This window comes from Pseudorca crassidens, chromosome 3, assembly GCF_039906515.1.
Source record: "Pseudorca crassidens isolate mPseCra1 chromosome 3, mPseCra1.hap1, whole genome shotgun sequence".
Classification (NCBI taxonomy): Eukaryota; Metazoa; Chordata; class Mammalia; order Artiodactyla; family Delphinidae; genus Pseudorca; species Pseudorca crassidens.
The window spans coordinates 95,405,969-95,430,513 of record NC_090298.1 but is presented as its reverse complement, the minus strand read 5'-3'; the positions used below and the strand labels follow the sequence as shown (position 1 = coordinate 95,430,513).

The 24,545-nt window shown below is 36.5% G+C and overlaps 1 protein-coding gene across 8 annotated transcripts in view; it reads right to left on the bottom strand.

Annotated features, from left to right (window-relative positions):
- The window catches only part of COMMD10 (COMM domain containing 10), a 166,772-nt gene that overhangs the window by 89,678 nt on the left and 52,549 nt on the right, over positions 1–24,545 (bottom strand). The window contains exon 6 of one of the 8 annotated variants that reach the window (XM_067731497.1): positions 5,865–5,897. The exons of the other annotated variants lie outside the window; for them this stretch is intronic. Coding sequence (XP_067587598.1) covers positions 5,880–5,897 — 18 coding nt within the window. The 3' untranslated portion in view covers positions 5,865–5,879. Of the gene's footprint in view, positions 1–5,864; positions 5,898–24,545 lie in introns of those variants that run through there. 8 annotated transcript variants of the gene reach the window in all.

Here is a 24,545-nt window from a genome sequence, read left to right as displayed (position 1 = left end):
TTTTTTTTTTATTTTTTTAAACATCTTTATTGGAGCATAATTGCTTTACAATGGTATGTTAGTTTCAGCTTCACAACAAAATGAATCAGTTATATATATACATATGTTCCCATATCTCTTCCCGCTTGCGTCACCCTCCCTCCCACCCTCCCTATCCCACCCCTCCAGGCGGTCACACAGCACCGAGCTGATCTCCCTGTGCTATGCGGCTGCTTCCCACTAGCTATCTACCTTACGTTTGGTAGTGTATACATGTCCATGCCTCTTTATTGCTTTGTCACCGTTTACCCTTCCCCCTCCCCATAGCCTCAAGTCCATTCTCTAGTAAGTCTGTGTCTTTATTCCTGTTTCACCCCTAGGTTTTTCATGACATTTTTTTTTTTCTTAAATTCCATATATATGTGTTAGCATACGGTATTTGTCTCTCTCTTTCTGACTTACTTCACTCTGTATGACAGACTCTAGGTCTATCCACCTCATTACAAATAGCTCAATTTCGTCTCTTTTTATGGCTGAGTAATACTCCATTGTATATATGTGCCACATCTTCTTTATCCATTCATCCGATGATGGACACTTAGGTTGTTTCCATCTCTGGGCTATTGTAAATAGAGCTGCAATGAACATTTTGGTACATGACTCTTTTTGAATTATGGTTTTCTCAGGGTATATGCCCAGTAGTGGGATTGCTGGGTCATATGGTAGTTCTATTTGTAGCTTTTTAAGGAACCTCCATACTGTTCTCCACAGTGGCTGTATCAATTTACATTCCCACCAACAGTGTAAGAGGGTTCCCTTTTCTCCACACCCTCTCCAGCATTTATTGTTTCTAGATTTTTTGATGATGGCCATTCTGACTGGTGTGAGATGATATCTCATTGTAGTTTTGATTTGCATTTCTCTAATGATTAGTGATGTTGAGCATTCTTTCATGTGTTTGTTGGCACTCTGTATATCTTCTTTGGAGAAATGTCTATTTAGGTCTTCTGCCCATTTTTGGATTGGGTTGTTTGTTCTTTTGTTATTAAGCTGCATGAGCTGCTTATAAATTTTGGAGATTAATCCTTTGTCAGTTGCTTCATTTGCAAATATTTTCTCCCATTCTGAGGGTTGTCTTTTGGTCTTCTTTATGGTTTCCTTTGCTGCGCAAAAGCTTTTAAGTTTCATTAGGTCCCATTTGTTTACTTTTGTTTTTATTTCCATTTCTCTAGGAGGTGGGTCAAAAAGGATCTTGCTGTGATTTATGTCATAGAGTGTTCTGCCTATGTTTTCCTCTAAGAGTTTGATAGTTTCTGGCCTTACATTTAGGTCTTTAATCCATTTTGAGCTTATTTTTGTGTATGGTGTTAGGGAGTGATCTAATCTCATACTTTTACATGTAGCTGTCCAGTTTTCCCAGCACCACTTATTGAATAGGCTGTCCTTTCTCCACTGTACATTTCTGCCTCCTTTGTCATAATATTCTTTTTAAGTTTTGTTTCTCAACTTGGGTTTTACAGATTTAAGTCATACAGAAAGTAAAAATGCAGCTATCTTAAAGTTTTATAGAATTCAAGGTTTGAATTCTCATCTCTTTCTGGATTAATTCTTCACCTTCAAGTATCAGTTGCTTTTCCTTGTTAATATTTCATGTATAAAAGGTATATATAACTAAAATATAAATAAAAAGCTAACCTTAAAAATGTGGTGGCAATAATCCACGATGCCAATTCAAGATGATTTATCATTTACATCCCAAAGAAACTAGGACTCTTGGTTGCCAACAACAGAAATCTACACCCTAAACTAGCATAAGCAAAAAGGTAAAGTATTGGCTCAAAGGATTAAAATGTATGAGTAGGAATGGCTTCAGGCATAGCTGGATTTAGGCTTCAAAATATATCATCAGGACTCAGTTTCTCTCCCTCCATCCTCAGTTCTACTTTCTGATATGTTGGTCTCCTTCTCAGGCTCCACGTGATATGTGAGGCTGTAGTGCTTGAAGCTGCTACAGCCATCTTTCTATCAGTATATACTGATATATACTTACCCAATCTGAACCAATCCATGTATGTAAGGAGACACAATGTGCTGATTGCTTAGGTATAGGTCACATACACCATCTCTGACTTGGCTGGTGGGTGTGGCCTTACCCTATGAGCAAGGAAGGGGTGGATTCTTCAAAATAAAATCAAAGGGATGTTTTCCATAATATCAGGAACACATGCCCAATACAAATTGTATCTTTTCATAATAAAAATTATGTGAACAAAAAATAACATCTACAAAAAAATGTTTTAAGTTTTTTAGAGTGGAACTATATGAACAATTTCTTGAAAATAATATTCTTTTACTTTTTGGTGGTACACGGGCCTCTCACCGTCATGGCCTCTCCTGTTGCGGAGCACAGGCTCTGGACGCGCAGGCTCAGCGGCCATGGCTCACGGGCCCAGCCGCTCCGTGGCATGTGGGATCTTCCCGGACCGGGGCACGAACCCGTGTCCCCTGCATCGGCAGGCAGACTCTCAACCACTGCGCCACCAGGGAAGCCCGAAAATAGTATTCTTAATTAGATGTTCGTTGTTTCCTTCTGATACCACTACTGAAATAATTAAAACCTATATTTTCCCCCTTTCAAATTCCCTTTAACAACGTTAACTGAAATTCAGGGTTTTGACAGCTGTAGCTACCAAAAAAAAAAAAAAAGGATATATTTCCAGATAGAGATTAAGCCCAATTATTGCCACTAATAATTGTACCAGTCAGAATGCTTGGTTGCAGGAGCAGGTGCAATCTGTTAAGTTAAGCAGAAAAGGACACATAAATGATGAAGCTGAAGAAACAGACTTAGGAAACAAGCTGGAAGTAAAGAGCACTAGAAGGCCAGAAATGCCATGAAAATCATGCTGAAGGAAAGAAAAGTTGGCTTAGGAAGGCTCTGCTGAGAATGTTGGCACCACTACCACTGCTGGTACCAGTGCCTCATTTGTAACTGTCCCCTATTCCTTTGTATTGCTTTTTTCAGATGTGAAGTTTCATGCAGAGATTTCTAACCAGTTGAGCATAAATCATGTGCCTGAACTCAAGCTGTATCAAGAGGTATGAGAGGCATGATCGCAGCATTATGGCTTCCACAGAAGTAGGACTTCAAGCACTTAGAATAAACCCTAACATATAATAAGCCCTTAATAAATGTAATTTATTATTCTCATAAAAGCATGGTTTAAGTAATTATGTGGCAAATAATGTTTTTACCATGATACTATACGAGCGATAGATCGTTTTCATTAAAGAAAAAAAAAAACTCAACAAAGATATTTACCAAATCACACAATTATTGGTAGAAAATAAGCAAAAACTGATTATTCCAAATCAACTCTTGGCTCCAATTCCTGCAGAAAGAATTCCTTAAAAATAAACTCCATCTCCTTTCCCCCCAGATATATCCTGCCTTTACCACATAATTTAATTCAAATGGACATACTAAGGCAATCAATAAACAGAAGGCAATCAATAAACAGGAGGCAATTAAAGCTTGACCTGCTGGGGTAGATTATGGCAGGTCATGAACAAGTTACTTCTTTCTCCACCATGAGTATAATGGGTCAAGTAGTCAGTCATTTACTGCAAAGTAAGTAGCGATGTTCACCTAGGTTAGTTTCCAATACAGCTACTGGAAACTGACAGAGTCAATGTTCTGTTGTAAACTGACAGAAAGACGTGTTATCTCACTCCTAAAGATTCCTGTCCAGACTATGGATCTATATACTTAGAGGGAAAATGCTGTCACTTGGCTCCTATATCACCACACTGCTTTTTTGATTGCAGGGTAAAGTCCATTATTACTCTCTTAGAATTCTACCCAAGACACAGAGCTATAATTTAAAGAAAATAAAGTATAAGATATAAAGGAAGTATTTAAGAGGAAAATCTGGATTACAATGTACAGTTGTTGTTTTAATTAAAGTACAAGTACTTGGAAGCCAGCAATTTTATTCACAAAAAAGCTTTGTTTAAAAAAAAAGGCAGAATTTAATTACTACCATATGTTTTCTCAACTCAGTTAAATATAAACTACATTCATTTCTAAATTTCTGTTTTGAGTTTGAATTAGAATATGCTGGGAATATAGCTACATGTAAATGTTAATATGAGAAGTAATTAAGAGATCATTTAATCTGCTTCCTAGTGGTAAACCAAATTCTGTCATTCTTTGTCATATTCACATGTAGATATGTTGACGGGGATTTTTTTACAGCACTAAAGTAGCTCTATAAATGATATAAAGGTTATTTTAAACACTAAAGTATCTTCAGAATTCCACTTAACACTCTTTACTAATCCATAAAACACGGTAGCAATCTCTGTACATATGCGCAATATTTGACTGTACTTAAATGCACATACCATTATTATGTTGTGTAGAAATGAGAAATCTACAAAATGAGTACAATGTCACTGCTCTCTATTCCTTTATATATTCATTAATTTACCTTATACTTTTAGCTGTACTTTCAGGTGTCAAATTGTTCTTCATTATAAAAGTTTTGTAACATTTTATTTACTAGAGTATTAGGAGCTGAGAAAAGTCTAATATATTTAGGTAGAAAACAGAATTTCTGGTGTCTCTTTTGGATATATGTATTCCTTAAATGTTTTTAAAGTGTATTTTATTTTTAGAAAAAAATTTTTTGGAAAATTGATAAAAATCTTTTACCTATATTTTAGTTTTTCATTTAGGGGCATACACTAAATAGTAGTCAATAAATATGTGATTTAATTTAAAATGCCATAAGAAACAAAATACTCAGCTTCTTAATAAAAAAGTTTGAAATTATTATATATTTCTAGTTTTTTTAAAAAGCAAAAAGCAGTGGATGATAAAGAAAAAGTGTATATGCTATACAGCTATTATGCCCTATTGAGTACACTGCTTAATAACTCTAGTAGAAGAACTAATTGTTGCACCTCCACTTAAAACTTATTATTATACACTGCCAATGAAAAGAAGCTTCATAAGGTCAAAGATACACTGATCTACAGAGCTATGGAGAAATAAAGTTGTTCACTTATTCAGTCATTTCTTCAACAAATATGTCTTGAGCTCCTTACAAGTATCAGGCCCTATGACCAATGAAATCCCTACTCTTTAGAAGCTAACACTAAAAGACATGGGAAGAAAGACATTAAATAAATTACTACAAATGTGACAAGTGCTATGAAGATAAGGTATAAAGTAGGAAGACGAAGGCATGTCAGGTCAGGGAAAATCTCTTGGGAAATGACATTTGATAACTGAACAGTATGTTCGAGGAGTTGGGGAAATCGAGGAGAGTGTTTTCTAGATAAAAGAAACAGAACCTGTAAAAACCCAGAGAGAGAAGAAAAAACTAGGTACATCTGATGAAATGAAGGGAGTGCATATGACAAGAAAAGGGGAAATAGAATGGTATGAATGTAAGGCTGGGGATATGAGACTCTCTCATAAAGTAATGACAAAGCTGTTAAGCATTATTAAGCAGGAAGGTAAAACAAATTTACAAAAGCAGAAACAGTATTGGAATGGTCTAAAGACCATGAAAATAAACAACTTGTTTAAAAAGTTTGTGAGACTATGAGAAAGAGGGTGGCATCTCAAATAGCAGATGGACTCATCTGTTACTTTTATTTGATGCTGGATTCATTTGAGCATGCTTAAGTGTTGATGGTAAGAGGCCAACAGAGAGGATGATGGAGGAGAGAGAAGTCACTCGGACAACTGAAGGAGAAGGAACTCAGAGCTCAAGAAATTATTAGGCAGCTCATCAGCCAGGGTGTTATTTTCTCCAACAATGCTTAATGCTTGATGGCAGAGTAAAGTCAGATAGATTTATCCAGAAGCACAGTTCTTGCTGGTGGGTTCAGGGAAGACTAGGACACTGAAAAGAGAGTAAATGATGGATTAGAGTCTTAGACAGATAAAGAAGAAAACGAAAATAGTAAAGGTCAATCAAAGAGTTCTCAATAAGGACAAATAGGAGAAAGTAATCAGAGGCAAGATGTCTGTTTTTGTTATTTCAAAGTTGGAAAATTTCTGATCATGGCCCAAAATGTGCCTCTGTACGGGCAGAGATCAATCCTAGAGTTAAGCAGGTAAAGGAACTTTTCTACCAGGAGTGCCCTCTTTGCATAGGATCCTTCTTCTGTGATGTTTTGTTGGCTGAGAACTCTACCAACAGGCTGAGAAGACAGCCTGGAAAACTCGTCCCTCCTCCCTGCCCTACCGAGGCTAAGGAGAAAGCAGAGTGGGACCCGAGAGAAAGGGAAGTCAAGGAATAGTACACTTGAGCCTGCTCTTGGTTTTCCAAACTTTCTTGAAAGACACCGATCCTTTTGTTCAGACAATATTGTCCACATAAATACAAAAGCTAAAACAGAAAAATATAGGTGGAAGTAGGACCAGGGGCCCGTTAAACTCCCCTTGCCCATCCTCCATCTTCCCATAACCTTGTATCTAGCAGCCACCTAGGACTTCAGAGCGCAAACTGACCTTTTGCTCAAAGTGAACAAAAAAGTAAAAATTCTATGCCTTCTTAAAACACTCATCCTTGTTGGGATCATTATGGATCACAGGTTAAGACAATATAGAGATCTATGGGCACAAAGCTCTAGCAAATCATGAAGAAACTTTTTTTACGTCTTCCTTTCTACACTTAGCAATAGGATCTATTTGTCTTTGGAGAAAAACTTAATGTGCCAAATTTTCATTAGGCATTTTGTGTATATACTTGCATTCAACTCCCTCAAAATTCTGGAGAATAAATCATATTATTTCCATTTTGCAAAACAAGACGTTGAGGCCCAAAGAGGTCAAGTAACTAGACCACAGTTAGGGGTCAGAACACAAAGCATCTGCTCCTAAAGTCCCAAGTCCATTACATCACATTGCCTCCAAGTTCATAAATGTTACGCTGTCCCTCTATTACCATTTATATATAAAATTCTCTGGCTAAAAGCCCATAAAATGTTTTTGCATTAAAAAAAGCTCAACCCTTGAGAATTATCATATAACTTTTTAAAAATAATAATAGCACTTAACATAGTCAAATCTCTGCTCAATCTGTTTCCTTTTGGTAAATAATGATCCTCTCCAGTGCTGCTAGAATAAAAGATGATGTTGCTTCTTTAGTGTTCCTTATGTCCTATCCTACATCTACATGATTGATGAGGTTCTATCCTAGAAGCCAGGGTAAAGCAGTATTATTGACCCAGAAAGGTTGGCTGGAGATGAAACTCCAACCACTAAAATATGTCTACATAAAACTAACAAAGGTCTTGGAAACAAGTATTTGAGAAAACAATCACTGAGTAACAAGATCATGAGAAAAAGGAGCCCAAATTAATTTTAAGTATTGTAGAGGAAAAGTTGATTTTAATTAAGAGCTTCAGGAAAAGAAAAAGTCAGATACATAACTAAGCAAAATAAAGGAAGTATGGATACATAACTAGGAAGTAAATACAAAAGACACGCTAGATTTTTTTTTTAAGAATAGAGAACTATGGACCAGATAGAAATAGCTGTCATTTTTCTACATGTGACTAGAGTAATAAGTACATCTACTAAACTTTCAAAAATAAACCAAGTAAAATGAGGTCCTGGCATATCTCATTATTCATATAACTGTTTCCAATATTCTTTTACAGTATTTCTTCTCAAAAGCATCATGAATTCAATCCTTTCATATTTGGAACTGAGGGATGACACAGTGGACTGTAGATTATTAGCTGTAAACAGGAGACTGATCAAAATGATCAAAATTCACACAAATTCGAAAAGGAATTCATATTTGGCTTTACATAACATCAGTCTCCTCTGTAATGCATGGAAACACAATCTCAAAAATGTACCAGCCCTTTTCTGATCAACACTAACACTATTTAGGTATAGCCCTGCTACTGTACAATACCTGAATGCACTAATGGGAGAGAGATCTCCTCACATACCACAAATGAACTGCTTTGTAGATTATCAGCTTTCCAGAAAAAGCAAAACGGAATGTAAAATTCATATTCATTCATCCATTTATTCATTCAACAACTATTGACTAAATGTTTACTATGTGTCTGGCACTGTGGTAAGTATGATGATACATAAGTGGCAAACAAAACACCAATGTCTATTTCTTCCAAATGTAAACAAAACCGTATTCTCTCAGAACAGAGCTTCCTTCTGAAAGAAAGCCACAAGTTTAAATTGAACACTACTTGGAAAGTCTTTACACTTTTTTAATTCAAGGAGGCCTATATAATTCACTTTCATAAGGATACGGAATATTTAAATCCTTCCGATGGTCCCTTAGAGATCTGGGAAATATCACATTAAAAATAAAAACAAGACTGACTTTCATCTTAATGAGCTAATTTTCTATGTAGTCATTGAAATTCTAGGGCATTGAGCTAGCTAAACCCAGATTTTAAAAACTATTTTAGGCATTTAAATTTTATTCTCAAGGAGTTTGCTAAGATTTTTAGGTTTTAGGTCTTAGAAACTGCTTTTTCCTTTCAATTCTGACACTGTCCCTTTAGTAACCCCTATGAATACTAACATTTCATATTTCAACGATAATGTTAGATATTCTATGTCCGTGGTAATTATTTTCTATAGTCTCTGAAGAGCCAATGGCCTCTCTCACCAACAATCTATCTTTATGATTACATATTAATTTATTATTTTCACTCCCCTTCTGGACAATCTGCCTTTTTACCATTTGATTAAGAATTTTAATTTTTTACTTGACTTTCTAACTTTTTAATCTTTGTGGGTACCAATATTACTTTAAACACCCCCAAAATTAGGGGATCTCCTAATCTTAGTAATAATGAAAGTTTCCTCTCTGTGTAATCTTAATCTTACTGTGTAATCTTACTTTAATGTAGTAATGATTTTAATCACCTTCATTGACTGCTTCTTTGACCAAACTCTCAAAACACAGCTGAGCTCCCCGACCCTACACACACACACACACACACACACACACACACACACACACGCACACGCACACACAAACACACACGTTCTTCCCATTTCCGTAAACAATACTACTATTCATCTATTTACATAAACCAGAAAGCCAAGGATTGCCCTTAATTTCTCTCCTCTTTCTCCCTCACCTCCCCCCTGCCTCCCTTCTCCAAACTTATAAGCAAGCTAGTCTACTTTCACTTCCTAGAATAAAGATTTTTCATCTTGCCTTAGGGCCTATAAACATTTAACTGTCTAAGATAATACTCCTGCCTCCTCCTCTCAACAGACCTAGTTCCTTCTCTTTTTGGGGTTTCAACTTCAGTGTCATCTCTTCAGAGACCACCATACCTAACAGAGTCTGGTCTCTGGCACTCTCTATCTTCTTTCCCTTGTTTGTGCCCTTCACATGACATACTTCGACTGGCAACTACATAATTTGCCTGTTTACCTATTTGTCTCTATATGGCCCCCAGGAGAATGTAAACTCCATGAGAGCAGGAGCTAAGTTTGTCTTACTCTTTATCTCCAGTTCTAAATATGCCTAGCACATATTAAATATTTAGTAAACATTTATTGAGTAAATGAATAAATAATGGGAAGTTCAGATGAAAAAATGCTGAGATGCTGGCCAGTTTCATAACACACTACCATTGTGGTAAATAAGACCATGGATGCCAGAAGTCAAAGATCACTTTCTTAAATTAAAAAATCTTCCTTCTCATTCTCATCTGGATAACTTCAAACACATCTGTCAAGGTCTGTAACAGTGGCTCTCAAAATGTGTTCCTGGACCAGCAGCATCAGGATCACAATTCTTCTACACTCTTCCCTTCATTCTCTGCATTAAACTAAAATCTAGTCCTATTGCTTTTCTCCCTAGATATGCCTTGTGGGTTTGAATTTTCTACTTCATTCCTACTACAACAACCTGATAGCTCAATCTATCCTGCCTTTCCGCCCCCTGGTATTACCTTACTTCAATCCTTCATGCTCACCATCACAGAATGATCTTCCCCAAATACAATTTTATCAAGTCATTCTGTTTCAGAAATCTATAAAAGCACTCCAGGGCCTACAACATAAAAAGTACACGGTTTGCAAGGATCTCCTTAATCCAACCCCAGGTTTCGAACAACTCCTACTATGTGCCTTCCGCTCTCATTAGGCTGCTCCCTTTATTCTTCCCCAAGGCTTCTAAGCTCTCTCTCTCATGGAACACCAGCTCTTCTCCCCACCACCTGTTCATACCCTTCAACATCTCACTTCTTCCACGTGTCTTGAATAAAGCCCTCTCCACATATGCTCATAGGTGCTTACAAACAGAAAATACTCCGCTACGGTCAGGAAACGTGGGTTCTAACTCTGCTTCTGACATTATCCAGTAGTGTGACTCTGGGCAGATTTTTGAGGTAACAACTAGTTGCAAACTCAGCAAGACACAGCACAGTGTTTGACAAGCAGATCCTTAATACCTGTGACTGATTAACTCTGACAACTCCTCTGTCTATATCAAGCAAGATAAATAAAGCAATACTCTTTTAAGTAATAAAACCTTAAAATAATTTCATAATTTTCAAAATCATGAAATCAGGGTATGAGGGGAAGTGTATTTTTTTCCTTTCCTTTTCTTTTCTTCAATTAATTTAGGTAGCTAAAGATAAAACAGGATCTGAGAATTTCTTTTTAGGAAGCCCATAAGAATATATTTGGTAATGCTTAGCTATATTCAGTATTTCAGATAATTACTCTTCGAAAGAGTGGCAAACTCTAGCTCAGCTCTTTTAGGAACTTTTATAGCAAAATACTGTTCGTTTTTATATTGGTTCCCTTTCAGTTATTTTATTTTGTTTCTGGGATTATAAAATTACACAGATAAACATGAAGCCAGAATTACATTTAAAAACATGCTTATTGGACTCCAAGAGGGCTCACGCCAAGGAGTACTTCCCAGAACTTCTGCTGCCAGTGTCCTTGTCCCCACAGTGAGCCACGGCCACCCCTTGCCTCTGCAGGAGACCCTCCAGCACTAGCAGCCTCGTGGCTGACAGGGCCTTGGTGTTCCGGCCAGGTATGAGGCCTGAGCCTCAGAGGTGGGACAGCCGAGTTCAGGACACTGGACTCCCAGCCCCATGTAATATCAGTCGGCAAGAGCTCTCCCAGAGATCTCCGTCTCAACACTAAGACCCGGCTCCTCTCAAGAAGCAGCAAGCTCCAGTGCTGGACACCCCATGCCAAACACTAGAAAGACAGGAACACAGCCCCACCCATTAGCAGAGAGGCTGTCAAAAACATAAGTTCACAGACACCCCAAAACACATCATCAGACTCGTTCCTGCCCACAAGACAAGAGCAAGCCTCGCCCACCAAAAAACACAGGCAACAGTCCCCTCCACCAGGAAACTTACACAAACCACTGAACCAACCTTAGCCACTGGGGGAAGACACTAAAAACAACGGGAACTACGGACCTGCAGACTGCAAAGAGTAGATGCCAAACACAGTAAGTTAAGCAAAATGAGGAGAAAGAGAAACACACAACAGATGAAGGAGCAAGGTAAAAACCCACCAGACCAAACAAATGAAGAGGAAATAGGCAGTCTACCTGAAAAAGAATGCAGAGTAATAATACTAAGATGATCCAAAATCTTGGAAACAGAATGGAGAAAAAACACGAAACGTTTAACAAGGACCTAGAAGAACTAAAGAGCAAACAAACAATGATGAACAACACAATCAATGAAATTAAAAATTCTCTAGAAGGAATCAATAGCAGAATTACTGAGGCAGAAGAATGGATAAGTGACCTGGAAGATAAAATAGTGGAAATAACTACCACAGAGCAGAATAAAGAAAAAAGAATGAAAAGAATTGAGGACAGTTTCAGAGACCTCTGCGACAACATTAAACACATCAACATTCAAATTATAGGTGTCCAAGAAGAAGAAGAGAAAAAGAAAGGGACTGAGAAAATATTTGAAGAGATTATAGTTGAAAACTTCCCTAATATGGGAAAGGAAATAGTCAATCAAATCCAAGAAGTGCAGAGAGTCCCATGTAGGATAAATCCAAGGAGAAACATGCCAAGACACATATTAATCAAACTATCAAAAGTTAAATACAAAGAAAAAATATTAAAAGCAGCAAGGGAAAAGCAACAAATAACATACAAGGGAATCCCCATAAGGTTAACAGCTGATCTTTCAGCAGAAACTCTGTAAGCCAGAAGGGAGTGGCAGGACATATTTAAAGTGATGAAAGGAAAAAACCTACAACCAAGATTACTCTACCCAGCAAGTATATCATTCAGATTCGACGGAGAAATCAAAACCTTTATAGACAAGCAAAAGCAAGGAGAATCCAGCACCACCAAACCACATTTACAACAAATGCTAAAGGAACTTATTTAGGCAGGAACCACAAGAGAAGGAAAAGACCTACAATAACAAACCCCCAAAAACTGAGAAAATGGTAATAGGAACATAGATATCGATAATTACCTTAAATGTAAATGGATTAAATGTTCCAACCAAAAGACACAGACTGGCTGAATGGATACATTAAACAAGACCCAATATGCTGTCTACTAGAGATCGATTTCAGACCTAGGGACACATACAGACTGAAAGTGAGGGGATGGAAAAAGATATTCCATGCAAATGGAAATCAAAAGAAAGCTGGAGTAGCAATTCTCATATCAGACAAAATAGACTTTAAAATAAAGACTATTAAAAAAGAAAAAGAAGGACACTATGTAATGATCAAGGAATCAATCCAAGAAGCTATAAAAATTGTAAATATTTATGCACCCAACATAGGAGCACCTCAATACATAAGGCAAATGCTAACAGCCATAGAAGAGGAAATCAACAGTAACACAATCACAGACAGATCAACCAAAATGAAAATAAATGAGGAAACACAAGCTTTAAATGACACATTAAACAAGATGGACTTGATATTTATAGGACATGCCATCCAAAAACAAGAGAATACACTTTCTTCTCAAGTGCTCGTGGAAGAGTCTCCAAGATAGATGATATCTTGGGTCACAAATCAAGCCTTAGTAAATTTAAGAAAATTGAAGTTATATCAAGTATCTTTTCTGACCACAATGCTATGAGATTAGATATCAATTACAAGAAGAAAACTGTAAAAAATACAAACACATGGAGGCTAAACAATATGCTACTAAATAACCAAGAGATCACTGAAGAAATCAAAGAGGAAGTCAAAAAGTACCTAGAAACAAATGACAATGAAAACACGATGGCCCAAAACCTATGGCATGCAGCAAAAGCAGTTTTAAGAGGGAAGTATACAGCAATACAATCCTACCTCATGAAACAAGAAACATCTCAAATAAACAACCTAACCTTACACCTAAAGCAATTAGAGAAAGAAGAACCAAAAAAAAAAAAAAAAAAAAAACCCCAAAGTTAGCAGAAGGAAAGAAGTCATAAAGACCAGATCAGAAATAAATGAAAAAGAAATGAAGGAAATAGCAAAGATCAATAAAACTAAAAGTTGGTTCTTTGAGAAAATAAACAAAACTGATAAACCACTAGCCAGACTCATCAAGAAAAAAGCGAGAAGACTCAAATCAACAGAATTAGAAATGAAAAAGGAGAAGTAACAATTGACACTGCAGAAGTACAAAGGATCATGAGAGATTACTACAACCAACTCTATGCCAATAAAATGGACAACCTGGAAGAAATGGACAAATCCTTAGAAAAGCACAACCTTCTGAGATTGAACCAGGAAGAAATAGAAAATATAAACAGAACAATCACAAGCACTGAAATTGAGACTGTGATGAAAAATCTTCCAACAAACGAAAGCCCATGACCAGATGCCTTCACAGGCAAATTCTACCAAACATTTAGAGAAGAGCTAACACCTATCCTTCACAAACTCTTCCAAAATATAGCAGAGGGAGGAATACTCCCAAAGTCATTCTACAAGGCCACCATCACCCTGATACCAAAACCAGAGAAAGATGTCACAAAAAATGAAAACTACAGGCCAATATCACTGATGAATATAGATGCAAAAATCCTCAACAAAACACTAGCAAACAGAATCCAACAGCAGATTAAAAGGATCATACATCATGATCAAGTGGGATTTATCCCAGTAATGCATGGATTCTTCAATATATGCAAATCAATCAATATGATACACCATATTAAGAAAACTGAAAGATAAAAACCATATGATAGGGCTTCCCTGGTGGCGCAGTGGTTGAGAGTCCACCTGCCAATGCAGGGGACACGGGTTCGTGACCCGGTCTGGGAAGATCCCACATGCCTTGGAGCAACTAGGCCTGTGAGCCACAACTACTGAGCCTGCGCGTCTGGAGCCTGTGCTCCGCAACAAGACAGGCTGCAATAGTGAGAGGCCCGCGCACCTCGATGAAGAGTCGCCCCCACTTGCCGCAACTGGAGAAAGCCCTCACACAGAAACGAAGACCCAACGCAGCCAAAAATAAATAAATTAATTAATTAATTAAAAAAAGAAAGTTTAGGGCTTCCTTGGTGGCACAGTGGTTGAGAGTCCGCCTGCCAATGCAGGGGACACGGGTTCGTGCCTTGGTCCGGGAAGATCCCACATGCCGCGGAGCGGCTAGGCCCATGAGCCATGGCCGCTGAGCCTGCGCGTCCGGAGCCTGTGCTCCACAACGGGAGAGGCCACAACAGTGAGAGGCCTGCGTACCGCAAAAAAAAAAAAAGTTTACCATTCTAACCATTTTTAGGTGTACAGTTCTGTGGCATTAAATACATTCACATAATTGTGCAATCATCACCACCATCCGTCTCCAGAACTTTTTCATCTTCCCTAACTGAAACTCTGTACCTGTTAAACACTAACTCCTCATTTCCCTCCTCCCCTACCCCTGGCAACCACCATTCTATCTACTTTCTGTCTCTCTGAATTTGACTACTCTAGGTACCTCATATAAGTGGAATCATACATTATTTGTCCTTTTGTAACTGGCTTATTTTACTTATTAGGACAATGTCTTCGAGGTTCATCCATGTTGTAGCATGTGTCAGAATTTCATTTCTTTTTAATGCTGAATAATATCCCATGGTATGTATATACTATATTTTTACCCATTCATCTGTCGACAAACACTTGGGTAGCCTCCACCTTTTGGCTATTGTGAATAATGGCACTGTGAACATGGGTGTACAGATACCTGAGTCCCTGCTTTCACTTCTTCTGGGCACATACATAGAAGTGTAACTGCTGGATCATAAGGTAATATGTTTGATTTTTTGAGGACTCACAATGTGGTTTTCCACAGTGGCTGCACTGTTTTACATTCCCACAAGCAATCCACAAGGATGCTCGTTTTTCTTTTCGTGCTGCCATTTAATAAACCCCTAATTCTGTGCCATGTACTGTGCTATGTTTTCACATATGGACATCTACTTAAAACCATACATTCAATTCATGTGTAGTTATTTACTGAGTAACTACTACATGCTGAGTACTGTTCTAGCCCCTGTGACTACTGCAGTGAAAAAAAAAAAGCCACTGCCTTAATGGAGTTTATATTTCAGTGGGCTGATAGACACAAAAATAGAAACAAATATATATCAGATAATGATAAATTCAAGGAAGACAAGTAAACAAGTTAAGGAGCCAGAAAGTAATGAGCAGGTGTTTTATATGGGGTGGTAAGAGATTCCTCTTTGAATGATGACATTTAAGAAGAGGACTGAGGGAAGTGAAGGAATTAGCTATGAGAGACTGAAAAGAGCAAAACAGACTTGCTCCCCAGCAAACTAGTCCTCCATAACTGCATGGGCAGGCTGTATTTTATCTTATCTGCCATAAAATACAAGTATTAAAAAAGAAGTTAATCTACTATTGATTTAAAAAAATCTACTATTGATTAAAAAAAAGGTACAAGGGGGGGTCACCTCGATGGATACATGGTAACCAAGTGTTATGGACTAAATGTTTATGCCCCCCAAAATTCACATAGTGAAGCCCAACCCCAGTGTGGCTGTATTTGGATGGGGCCCCTACGGAAGTAATTAAGGTTAAGTGGGGCCCTAATCTGAAAGAATTAGTGTCCTTATAAGAAGAGACACCAGAGAGCTAACCTGCTCTCTCTGAGCATACACACTGAGAAAAGCCCATCTAAGGACCTAGTGAGAAAGTAGACATCTACAAGCCAGGAAGAGCGCCCTTACCAGAAACTAAATTTACTGGCACCTTGATGTTGAACTTCCCAGCCTCCAGAACTGCTAGAGATAAATGTCTGTTGTTTAAGCCACCCAGTCTGGGGTATTTTGTTATGGCAGCCCTAGCAAACTAATACACTACGTACATAAGACCTATAAGAATAGCTAATTATTAATTTATAATAAGTACACTTACCAAAAATATGATATGGTCAACTGTATTCCTTGTTAGAACTGTGCTTGGAGCCAAGAAACAAAACCAGGGGAGTTTGATGAACAGGATATTTTAATGGCCTGAAATATCCTTCTCACCACAGGCACTCCCTCAACAATGGAACCAGATTATTCAGACTTTTCTGAGTTAAATGTCCTTTCTTCATGCACTGCCAATTCTGGTCCTTGTCTCAGAGATCTCTTTGGGCTTCAACAGCACAAGGCCATTTGAGCAGCTTCAGAGAAGCACATACTTCTTTAGATATGTTGATAAACTGACAAAGCTATAACTACAGACTAAGATAAATATTGACTTTATCAGTGACTTTTCATATGTTAGCCATGATTCATTTTGTGTACATACAAGATAAGTCTCAGAGGGACTTATCTTGTATGAAGCATTTTCTTCATTTCCAAGTCTTTAGGGGGTGCTTTACTCTAGCCTCCAAGGACTTGAAATAGATTCCAGGGTTCAGACTATAACTCCTGTTCACTCTATTTTACCAAGAGCACATTATAGCTTATTAAGCGGCTGTATGTCAAATATCATATTTGATCTGTACAACACAACCCCTTCTAAGAAATATATACACTTCCCTCTCCCCAAAATTATAAAACTGAGTCTTAGTAAGTGGTAAAGCTCAGAACCACACTCTTTTTTTACTTCATATACTATGTGTAAATAAATGAAGTATCCCAAAATTTCCTTGAAATAAAGATATCTGTGGTCATTTGTAAACCATGACAGTTAGCTTTTATAATTAAAGTTTAAAAAGCTAGATGGGTACTATTTTAGCTTAACGTTTTTATTTAATTAGCAGTTATGGCATGAAGATTTGACAACATGGGCATGCTCATTAGGACTTACTCTAAATTGATGAAATTTCATCACAGATCTATCCAAAGCTTTGAACAAACAATTATCTACTACCCACACTTACTTGGAGGTAGAGCACAAGTTAACCAGTAATTTGAAATACAGACTAATCCAGAGTTTGTTTCTATTGGTGAGGGAGAACAGTTACACAAAGTAATCTCAATCACCCCGCATGGCTATAAACCCATAACTTCAGTGGGGCAAGGGGGAGAGACTAGGCTTATTTACTCACATACAAGACATAACCAGAAACTTACACAGAAATTTCATTCAAATGGAAATTGGATGGGATATTTTTGCACATCATTTAGTTTTTAAATTAACATAAATATATCATTTAATGTATTTCAGAAAACATAAGAAGTGTTCTATACCAAAAAAATGGTTTTAAAAAGTAAAATAGCACTATTTGGTGAAAGTAATCTGACTAATTCAAGAATGTAATGCCACAAAATAAATCCAACCATAAACTATAAATTATTCACAAAATAATCAAGAACTTCTCACACTGATTTGAGGATTTTTTTTTTTTAAATTACAAGATGCTTTCAAGAAGAAAAAGCCAACATTTAAAAGATAAACTTTAGGAAGATACTTTTTTTTTTTAACATCTTTATTGGAGTGTAACTGCTTTACAATGGTGTGTTAGTTTCTGTTTTATAACAAAGTGAATCAGTTATACATATATCCCCATGTCTCTTCCCTCTTGCGTCTCCCTCCCTCCCACCCTCCCTAGCCCACCCCTCTAGGTGGTTACAAAGCACCAAGCTGATCTCCCTGTGCTATGAGGCTGCTTAGGAAGATACTTTTAAAAGATTTAAGCAGATCTAGATAAGAGGTACTAACAGATATGTTTTATCTTTTGACATTAAAAGCATTTATATATATCTCGTTAACTGCTGTATTATTTAAAAATTTCTCACTAAGGTAAATTATTATTTCCCTACAGCTTATTGTTTAAGTCAAAAGATTCCTCTTTTCTTGTTTGAACCTCTAAAGAAGTGGTAAGGAGCCCTAAGGGTGGTAGAGAGATTTCTAGGAATTAAGGGGGGGAGTACGAGCAGGCCAAATAAACTAACTATGCCTGGCTACCTCACTCCAACAAGAGTTGCTCCATTTTTATCTAATATTTACAAACACACACACACACACACACACAGAGAGAGAGAGAGAGAGAGAAAGAGACAGAGAGAGAGAGCGAGGGAGGAAGGGGTGGAGGGAAGCTGAATGACTACCGGGATAAAAGGTGCTGCATCTAAAATAGTTCCAAAATTACTGCTCCAAATTAGATCCTATACGGTGTCCTCTCTGTGATAACTAAACACTGATTGGGACATGTACCAGTATCTCTTCCAAAAGACTTATGCTTCTTAACTTAGTCTCACAGATTTGACAAGAGATATCACCAACTGTCCTTTCAGACATCAAGGTGCACATTTTTGCTGCTCATTAAACTGCTGTGTTATCCATACTTTAAAGTCTTTAACCAAAATTAGTTCTAAATTAACCAAGTTCAATTATCGAGAATGAGGAATATACATAATCCATCCAGCTGGGCTGGGGCATGGTTACCCTCTACCTCCAACCAATATATTCTTTCTTATAGCAAAGAAATTTATCAAAAGCTACTGGGTTAGATCACAGCCTATATGGGTATCTAATTATAGAGACAACAGCTACCAAAGGTTACAGCGCATGCTCAATTAAAATGTTAAACATATATACACTATATGTATGTAAGATACATATATCTTGTATATGACACAGTTGACACCATATATATATATGTATGTGTGTGTGTGTGTGTGTGTGTGTGTGTGTGTTTATGTATATATATGTCACTAAATGAGAGCTGGTTTGCATATGTTTGGCCCAGGTAAATTATTTTACACAGAAATCTTCAGGTGTTTAAAGTAATTTCAAAAGGTTTTCTAAATATTTAAACCCAAAAATATAGTTGCTCATAAACATGAAAAAGGTATCTAGATCATCTATTCCAAGTATCTACACCAAGAAATATTTTCTTTGGCTGATTTTATCCAACTGCCATGGCATCAACTGTTGTCACTGTAATTCAGCAAAAGCAAGGGAGTTCATTGAATATATTCTGCTTCAGAGTTATAAGGTCATTAATGTGACCCGGGGGAAATCATCCTCCTTTTTATTAAATTCTGAATGTATAAGAATAAGGATTAAAATGTTTCATAGGGCTTCCCTGGTGGCGCAGCAGTTGAGAGTCCGCCTGTCGATGCAGGGGACAAGGGTTCGTGCCCTGGTCCGGGAGGATCCCACATGCCGTGGAGCGACTGGGCCCATGAGCCATGGCCGCTGAGCCTGCGTGTCCGGAGCCTGTGCTCCTCAACAGGAGAGGCCACAACAGTGAGAGGCCCGTGTGCCACAAAAAAAAAAAAAAAAAGTTTCATAGAAGGCAAAAGGGAAAATAAAATACTTAAAATCACTGGGTTCTCATAAAGTTGTCTTTGTCATAATAATAGCAACAAAAATAAAAGACAATTATACTAGCTATCTTAAGATCTGGTCTGATTATCACTTACTAACCATGACTGACTATGCTAGTCACTTAACCATCTTACCTTCAGTTTTCTCTCATCTATTAAACTTAATAAAATATTAATATGCATAGTACATACGTAGAAACATCGAAGTCACAATGTGTGAAAATACTTTAAAACAAAAAAGAACACATTTTTGAATTATTATAAATTATTGTTATAAGTATAATGAGATTGCAAAATTTTTTAATACTTTTAACACTTTATTAAAATGTGTAATGTAAAAATGGTGGATTCTTCACCACAGTATTTTGTTCATTGCCTGATTCACTTTACTACAACAATAAAATTTTTAATCTTTCAACTTTTCTCTAAATTTGATTTATTTTTCTTTGTTTTATGACTCAAATATTTTATTAACTCCCTTATCCAACATTTTCAAATAATTTAAAATCAATACATATTTATTAAATTCCAAATACGTACAAGGCACTATGTCATATCCCTTTACTAAGAGGCTCACCAAACTGTGGATTGCCAAGGCTCTTTCCTTTCTTCATCTCTTCCTCTTGGATTTATATTCAATTTAAATGGTAACTTTACCTGAGATTCCCTCTATCCCCAACCACTAAGAAAGAAGAGAAGGAACTAAATTCATTCAGCCCCTATTATACTCATGGCACTACACTTACACTTACATTATCTCAGTGAATTCTCACAACAACGCTAAGAGATAAGTATTCGCATCCCATTTTAGAGATAAAGAAGATAACGATAGCAGAGAAAAAACTTAAACCAGGTTTGCTGAATCCAAAGCCTATGATCTTTCCATTAAGTCAGTACTTTCCAGACTTTTAGATTTTACAAACCAGAACAACACTCACGCGCGCACCCACACACAATTGGTGGTCTTCATGTGGCTGGCAACATTTTACTTTCTATGAAATTATATATTTTTTAAGCCCTACTATCTACCATCAGCATTATTTTATAAAACAAAAGGATACTAACATTAAAAAAAAAGAAAGGAAAGACAATATCAAAAGAAAGACAATCTCAATATCAAAGAAAAGACAGACATTTTCACCACAGAACAGGTCCTCCAAGCGGCAAATGAGAACAAATGCACTGAAGCACGCTGTCTCCCATAGAGAGAAGTAGAATACAGAACCTAAAACGCTCTATTTAGTCCTACTAATTTTAGTACAAAGGTGAAAAGAATGCATATTTCCTTGACTAAAGAAAGCCATGGGCTTTCTCAAAGTTTTATATATATGCTAAGGCTCTGAGGACAAAGACAACTTCAGAAGCTTAAATATAAGTTAAGGAAGCTTCTGGTATCAACAGATCAACAATTCCAGTATTATTATGTATTTTCACAGATAGCAGTCCTTCTTTAGGCTTTTCCTTCAAACAAAATCTGCATCGATGAAATCAAAAGAGTGGTTAAAGAATACAGATCTATTACCTCACACCTAAGAGACTCATTTGTCTTCAGTTACTTTCCTGTCTTTCCAGTCTTATCTATCACACTTAATTAAGAAGAGGAAGAACCTTGTCTTTCTCATGTTTCTGATGCAGGATCTGATATTAGGATCCTAAGTTACTGTTTTAGGGTCAATTACAATGACTTTATTAGCTCAATGCCAGAAAAAGTGTAAAACATTAGTAAGTGTGAATTTGAGTTAAAATTTCGTAATAAATCTACATTTTAAAAAATTCATAGTTTGTCTTCCAACAGTGACCAACAGGAAAAGTCATAACAATTCTGAGACACATATAACCTAAATACTGTAGTCTCTTCCATATCTCTATTTCTAATTTCATCTACTTACTAGGCAGAGGATGGGTTCAAGAGTCTAGGATGGGAAGCAGACAGAAAACAACTCGCTATGTGTTGTCCAATGGCACTTGGAACTGACCTCTAAAACTCATTACCATTTATGAGCATCTAATGTATCAGGCATAACATTAGGTCCCTGCTCCATCACTATTCCATTCTGAATTGTCCTAAAAGTCTTAAGAATGGAGCATATTCACTAGACACCTGAAGCTTCTAAATGATCACTTGGCAATAGAGTTCAAAGTTTTATGAAATAACTCTTTTAGGCCAACGTATTTGGCAATCCTCTCTTTTAAGGATTAAATAGTATCCTGATTGATCTACTGTACTTTATATGGTACAGTTAGGTTATGTATCTACATTGCTCAAAGATTAAAAAATAAAAATTCCTGGTTTTGTCAATGACTCCCTGTCATAATACAATATTATTGGAACAATCTACTCATACAGTAAATGAAACACCTTCCGTTTTTTTTTTTTTTTTTAAAGCTACAAGGGAGGTAAATGAAGTATCTTTGTGGGCGTGGGCAATATATTTAGGTTTTAATCTTACTGAACTTAGTCATTGTGTATACTCTTCCCTTTACTCAGACTATCCATTCCTTTTTTCACTCACTTTTTAAGGCCTAAATCAAATATGTACTCCATTGTGGACACTTTCCTATGAATCTACATAAAATCAATACCATACATTGTATATTCACACTGTACTGTGAATAAACGTCCATAATTCATCACCATTTATAAGCTTCTAGTATGTCTGGCACCATTTTAGGTGTTTAACATATTTCCCAATTAACTGCATTGTTTCCAAGTCTTTATCTATCATATCATTGTGAGTCTGTCCAGAAGAGGAAGCTTAGTAACCATTTTTATCCACTCAGCACCTATCACAGAGATTGGGGCATAATAGGTTTTGAATAATGTTCATACTTCATTAAGAATACACATTTTAGGAATATTACTCAGCCATAAAAAAGAATGAAATACTGCCATCTGCAGAAACCTGGAGAGACCTACAGAATATTATGCTCAGTGAAATAAGTCAGACAGAGAAAAATAAATACTGTATGAATCACTTATATTTGGAATCTAAAAATAATACAGATGAATGTATATGCAAAACAGAAACAGACTCACAGACACTGAAAACAAACTTGTGGTTTCCAAAGGGGAGAGGGGAGTAGGGAGGGACGAATTAGGGATTTGGGGTTAACTGATACAAACTTCAATATATATAATAGATAAGCAACAAGGATATACTGTATAGCACAGGGAATTATAACCAGTATCTTATAATAACCTGTAATGGAGTATAATCTGCAAAAATACTGAATCACTATGCTGAACACCTGAAACTAAAATAATTCTCTAAATCAATTATACTTCAGTAAAAAAAGAGTGCACATTTTGTTATCAGAAATATACAATTGTATTTGCCCAAAATATAAGGACTATAATTTGATCAGAATCTTCAAGTTTTATTATTCTAATGCAAAATTTGATTCTTGATTTTCTTCAACAAGTGAAATTGATATAAATAGTTGCTTAGCATCAATATATTTTCCACGTCATATCCTCATTTCTGACTTTTTTTCCCCATTTTAAATAGAAAATCAAGTGCTGAAATCATTTCGTCTCTCAATCAGGAGAGTTATTCACTGAATGCTTTATTATAGTCAGACAGACCTGTGCTTAAATCTTAGCTCAGTTACTTACTAGCTATATGATCTTGTTCAGTTTCTTCTTTATAGAATGGAGATAATAAATGGTATCTATTTCATAGAGTTACTCTGAAGAGCAAATTAGATAATATATTTTAAGCAGTCAGTAAATATGCAGCTGTTGTGCCTGTGATAGAGATTTGTCCCTAACCCTGCAACGATTACAGTCTTACTTTAAACCAGTGATACTCAAAGAGATGTGTCTAACAAAGAACACAAAAAATACCTGTGTAACTGATAAAAATATAACTTATATCCCACACCTCAGTCTGAGATTTGCTGTTGGTGCAAGGACAAAGGAAGTAAGGTATAGGCACACAGTTAGAAAACTATCCCCCAATGTCTTTGAAATCACAGTTGAAATCACTAAATATTAAATTTATTAAACATTTTATATGAGTCCATTCCCAAATCCACTTACTAACAGTTAAAATGGTGGATTTGTTAAAATGCCAAATTTGAATTTTCTATTTCCCATTAGACATATTTTATTAAATATTTATTTATACAACAAGCTGTCTTAAGCAATAAATGCTTAATTAAAATAATTATATTGTTTTTAAATCCTTGTAAAGATTCAAGATGCAGAAAAAATATTTTCCCTCTGTAATCTATTCCTAATTTGGGGTTTATTGGTTTATAAAATCAGAAGGACAATGCCCTGTCAACACTGCCACTGCCTGAAGAAAGATCTTTAACATTATCACCATGGCCAGATGTGCTCAGGGCTCAAAGCCGCTCTTCTACTATGTCAACAAAGGTCTCAGTCCTATCTGCTGGTATAAGTTTCTATGTTTTACTGCTGTTCAACTTAGTTATTTAGCTCATCAATTTAAAACAGTCTGTAAGTGTGAAATAAAAATACTGCAGTAGCCACATATTCATTCATTAAAAATATAATAATTGAAGGTCTACCGTGTGCCAGGCACTGTTTTAGGCATGTTTCTGCACTCATGGAGTTTACTTTCTAGGACAGGGGAACTGTAAATAAACATATTAATAAATAATATGTTAGGAGATGACAGTTATATGAAGAAAAACAAAGTAAGTTAAGGGGGATAAAGAGTGACAGGAGAGATGCTACAATTATTTGTACGGTGTTCAGGGAGGGCTTCTCTCTGAAAAGATATCTGAACAGAAAACTAACAGAGGGGAAATACCAAGCTATGTGGATATCAAGGGAAGAAGCATTC